The sequence below is a fragment of the Pinus tabuliformis genome, chromosome 1_1 (assembly GCF_031772625.1).
Source record: "Pinus tabuliformis cultivar Carrire ecotype Pingquan chromosome 1_1, CPIR1, whole genome shotgun sequence".
In the NCBI taxonomy this organism is placed as follows: domain Eukaryota; kingdom Viridiplantae; phylum Streptophyta; class Pinopsida; order Pinales; family Pinaceae; genus Pinus; species Pinus tabuliformis.
In genome coordinates this window covers 959,568,033-959,573,138 of record NC_142297.1, presented here as the reverse complement: position 1 = coordinate 959,573,138, position 5,106 = coordinate 959,568,033, and the positions used below count along the sequence as shown (strand labels likewise).

Sequence of the window (5,106 nt, the reverse complement as noted above, 5' to 3'; positions counted from 1 at the left end):
TTAAAAAGACTAGGTCCTTACTATCATGATAAATCCACAAGCACAAGATCTGAAATACAGAGAAGTCAAGCCAAAATAGAGTTGTGATCTGGGAAAACTATTGGGATGAAATCCAAGGGGGAGATGGGAAGAGTGACTGGGTGATTGAGAAATAAGTGTTATTAAGAATAAATTGCTTATAAACATAGTAAAGAAACCTTTCATCATTGATCAACAACCAACGAACAAATCACATAGCATATCAATATCACTCCAGAAACAAAGATCTGAGAAGGTGTTTGGAAGTATCAGACAACATCATAATGTATTGATGATAATCACAAAACCATGAACCAGTTACTTTTCTCAAAATACATTTGTCCATGTACATGGAATATATTACATTTGTGCATAAATTTGTCTCCCATACAAAAAACCGTAATAATTGCATGTTGGGGAAAAATAAAACATTAATAGGTTCTTCTTTAGTGAAGGAACCATGCTATGATAGACCCCAGAAAAATGATAACAACAACCCATTCGCACAATGGGGATTTATATTGATGGTGATCAATGATTTCTGTTGCAGTGGATGGTGATCCTATGTCATATTTGACATCTACATATGTGCTTAAAAATGCTCTAGACATTATATCAATGGACATCTTTTCAATATCTGCAGAGCGATTGATGGTAAAATGTTGAAATTGACAACTCCAATTTATTGCTTCCTTATGAAGAGGTTTTAAATTGTCCTTCCGAACCCAATAGATGCCTTTCATCTAATTACATATCAACTCCGAGTTGGTGAAGACTTCAATATCATTGACATCATGTTGTTTTGCCTCTTTTAACCCTTCAACAAGGGCAATGTAATATGCCTCATTGTTTGTCGTCATTCCAGGCACTTCTCTTTTTCCATGAAATAAATGATTTGTTGCCATATTGTAAAGGATGAATTTAATAACTGCTTGACCTGGATTTGGAAAGCAGGACACTTCAATGCATAAACGCCACTTTTGCACCATTTTTTACACTTCAAGAACCTGAAAAATAAGATAACAATAAATTCATGTTAAACAAGTAGACAATTATCTATTTCCTAATACTCAACATGTTTTTCAATCATATATAATTAAAAAAAGCAGATAATTTGTGTTCATTTACACTGCAACACTTTCAATACTGGCAACTATTCTGCAAAAAAACACATTTAACAATCACCACTTTATATAGATGAAATGCTCATTATAGGACCCAAATACATCTATGCATTTTAAAATAAATGATACTAAATTAGGCTTCTTTGGTGTTTGAATGCCATATGCAAACTCTAAAAATATTTATCCTTACTGACTGTCCATACACCAAAAACCACATAACCCTAGACTAACAGAGCATTGTCTAAGCAAAACATGATTCATGTATATGCCTTATGTGTGACAGAAATGCCATTTGTCATATAACATCACAAGAAATTTATTTAGCCACTCTACATGAATGGTTCCTTCACACGACACTTGTTAAAGGTTGAACTTCATCAACAACATTTGGAACAACTTTTCTATTACAATTGGGGGATAGGGTAGACTCTGAAGCTATCTTTGGGTTGAAGTAATAGCACTCCACCACTCTCCTACCAATATTATGGGCAGTTTTGTGCTGTGCCTTATGGATCATTGATGTCTGGGTGTCATGCCTTGTGGATCATCTTTGGGTTTGATGTGATAGAATCTTCCTTAGTTCTGATACTAACATTGCAAGCAGTTTATGTGTAATGCCTTGTAGAGCATCTTTGAAATTGGCTCTGGCTTTGGCTTTTTCATTGCAAGCAATTACTGTTGTGAAGCCTTATAGAGCATCTTTGAAATTGGCTTTGGCTTTTGGTTGTCATCTATGTGATGTTGCAAGCCATTTTCAAACTCATGTAAATTTTGATGTTGCAGTGCATGCTGATGGCAATGTCGTGAAAATGCTTGTGGGGAATAAGTCTGATTTAGCTCATATAAGGGAAGTTCTTGTGGAAGATGGGAAGAAACTTGCTGAATCAGAGGGGTTGTTCTTCATTGAGACCTCGGCTCTGGATAATAGAAATGTATTGTCTGCATTCCAAATTGTGGTCAAGGAGATTTACACTAATGTGAGCAAGAAAATGTTGAATTCGGATTCCTGTAAGTCTCAATTGTCCAAGATTTGAGGTGGCTATGAATGTTGTGTGTGCAGGTCTAAGAGAATGCATAACCCATTTGGACACCACCACCTTAAGCCCCAGCAGCCATATCAGGCTCCTCATGGGAGTCAGTATCCACAACCTATTCAAGGAGAGATTGTGAAGATATACTGTGAAGCCAATCCTGATTTCTTCTTGGCTGGTAGAAATGGCAGTGTTGTCATGGCTCCGGCAAATGAATCAGACCCAAGCCAGGTTGGTGACATCACTTTTTCTCTCTTTGAACAAGACCCAAATCAGTTTGGTGAGAGAGATTAGATTTTTATATGTATGTATGTGTGAACCAGACCCAAATCTGGTTGATGGTAGAGATTAAATTTTGCTCTCTGTTTTTGTAAACAACCCAAACACAAACAAGGTTTGTGACAGAGATTAGTATTTGCTGTGCGTATGTGAAATGATTGGTCGATTATATGTTTTTGATCCGCAGCAATGGATCATGGATACTTCATGGAGTGTGAAGGCCAAGGACGATGAAGGATTTCCTGCATTTGCCCTTGTAAACAAAGCTACAGGCCAGGCATTGAGGCATGGACGTGCAAAGAAGGATAAGGTCAGTTTTGTCATACTATCAGGGACAAATGAAGCTTTGAATGAAAGCAGGTTAAACCAGATTTAATGAGTAAAATTCTGGGAGAGACATTTCACAAGTTTTAAGCAAAAACTTGAATGAATTTAAACAAAGTCATCTGCAAATGTGATGTTTGTTTTGCCTATTTCGATTCCAAAGGCAAACAGGTCAGTATTAATCTGGAATTTGTGAGCTGTGTTCCATAAAACCAATATACCAGTCATTATCTTCGAGTTCCTGCAGAACAAACATTAGATATACCAGCCGATGAATGACTGCTACTGCATAGAGTAGGCTAAACAACAGACTAAAAACAACAATTTTTGGCCACAATTCTAAAGTGATTCTGGCAGACTGGGAAGCTTTTAGGTTACTGTCTGGTAGTGGTTCAAAGCTCGAGTATACATGGCTCACCCTAGAATGACATCGAGGTGGGTATTTTATAGTGCATTGACTATACATGGCTCACCCTAGAATAACATCGAGGTCTTCCTATCCATTTCAGTGATGGCTCTTATGTGTTGAAGAACATCCTTTTGAGTCCCTTATCTTGGTCTAGATTTGTGATTCTGGTTTCTCAATTGATGTCTAGTGCCATTGGTGTGTCCTCCATCCATCTTTGGCCTTCCTTGGTTGTATATCTGGCTATAACATGTGCTTTGGCCAACCCACTTGGATCCCTCCCTTTTTGATTAGGATCTGCCTTGGGCCTCATGCACTTGTTAGGGTATTAGTCAAGGAACCTCCTTTGAGTCCCCCAAACGTCCCTAATCCATTAGAGCATAATGTTTGAGGCACACACTTAATTAGATTTCCTATAACTTAGTGGTCTAGGCATGCACTCCAAATTGTAGATTGTTTTAAGACTACCACACTTGTTTCCAGCTTCCACACTTTCCTGCATTACAGAGAGTGGGCTTTTTGGAAATTACCTATGGTTAGGCCCATTTGACTATGTACATTCGGTCAAAATCTATCATTTGACTCTTTTAGAAAAGCCGCCTATCCAACGGTCTCTATTCTCACTCTTGGAAATACCAAAATTGTCGATTTGAACACTCTGCAATGATCTCATGATCTCCTTCCTCTCTTGGGCTTGCTGGTGTTTGTTGTCTCTATGAACCCTCCACCTATTTGGAGGTTTCTACAGTTGTTCTCTTCCTCTCCTTTTAGCTTAACCCTCCATTTGCTGCTTAGGTTAGTTTGATTGAGTTGTTGACATGGTCCCTTATTCACATCTAGTCATCCAATCTCTCCTACTTAAAGGGAGTTCAATGCAAATCTTTGGATGAGGAGATAACCTTCACAACTGAGGGCATACGGGTCATGCATACTTTCATTTTCCTAATTCATCTTTAGTTGTGTAATTTGTTTGTTGCTATTGTTCATTTCATTAGGAGATAGCATATCTAAACTTGTTTTCAAAATGTGAGAAGTGCTATACAAGTACATAGAGTAGGGTCTAGACTCTAACCCTCTTTGCTACTTCTTGTTTGACTCTTTTCCTTTAAGCCCTTGTAGCTTGTGATAGACTTACAGTATATGGGGGTTAGAGGAATTCCGAAATATTCCCGAAAATATAATTGAGTTAAATTACTGAAACGACTAGTTAAATTTTGAGTTAAATTGTTTTGGAAGCGTTCACATGAATATGTACATGATGCTTTCTCTTTCTTTTCATTTGGCGCTTCACTTGGCTTATATTCGTCCTCTCGGCCCTTAGTTCTGCTTCTCTGCCAACATCAGGGATCTGCTTTTGAATTAATGTGATCCAACTAGTGTGAGGCTTTTCTGACATGACATGAAATTTAATTTATGATTTTTCTTAAAAGTGGGGGGTTTGTCTCTTTACAAAGCAAGGGTGTATATGGTTACAACAAATTCTCGAATTTCTGAAAGTAGTTAATCATGAAAGTAATACTCCTAAATTTTTTCCGCAAGGTTTACTGATCTTGAACATCATTTTGGAGATGTGGCTAAAGTAATATTCCTCTGTTGTGTACTAAAAGATTAACCGATTTCTCCCTGGTCTGAGTTTTGCTAAAAAAGCCTGTGCATTGCTCAGGAAATTCTCTGTTCTAAATATCGTTTTCTTCAACTTTCAGCTCTTACTATTCAAGATAGGTGATGTCAAATCCTTGTTAACATAGGTGATGTCAAATCCTTGTTAACATTTTAGATGGGACAATTTATTTTTATACTGATCAATTTGTAAAATTGTCATTAGCATACATATCTGCATTTTACCACTGAGCAAACTGCCTCTCATTTCAAGCATGCATGCAGTAGACTAGTGGGATACTTCATGGAAACCAGGTTCGGGTGA

The 5,106-nt window shown here is 37.4% G+C and overlaps 1 protein-coding gene across 1 annotated transcript; it reads left to right on the top strand.

The window, feature by feature from the left end:
• Positions 1-2,197: 2,197 nt before the first annotated feature.
• LOC149217671 (ricin B-like lectin R40G3) lies at positions 2,198-2,847 on the top strand. The gene is made up of 2 exons (XM_089391399.1): positions 2,198-2,404; positions 2,640-2,847. The coding sequence occupies exons 1-2, from the start codon at positions 2,213-2,215 to the stop codon at positions 2,826-2,828; spliced, it is 381 nt and encodes a 126-aa protein (XP_089247525.1). The 5' UTR covers positions 2,198-2,212; the 3' UTR covers positions 2,829-2,847.
• The last annotated feature ends 2,259 nt before the right edge of the window (positions 2,848-5,106 follow it).

Coding starts and splice junctions, on each gene's coding strand:
- LOC149217671 (XM_089391399.1), top strand. CDS start 2,213: ATGCATAACCCATTTGGACACCACCACCTTAAGCCCCAGCAGCCATAT. Junction 2,405..2,639: donor ATGAATCAGACCCAAGCCAG/GTTGGTGACATC, acceptor TTTGATCCGCAG/CAATGGATCATGGATACTTC.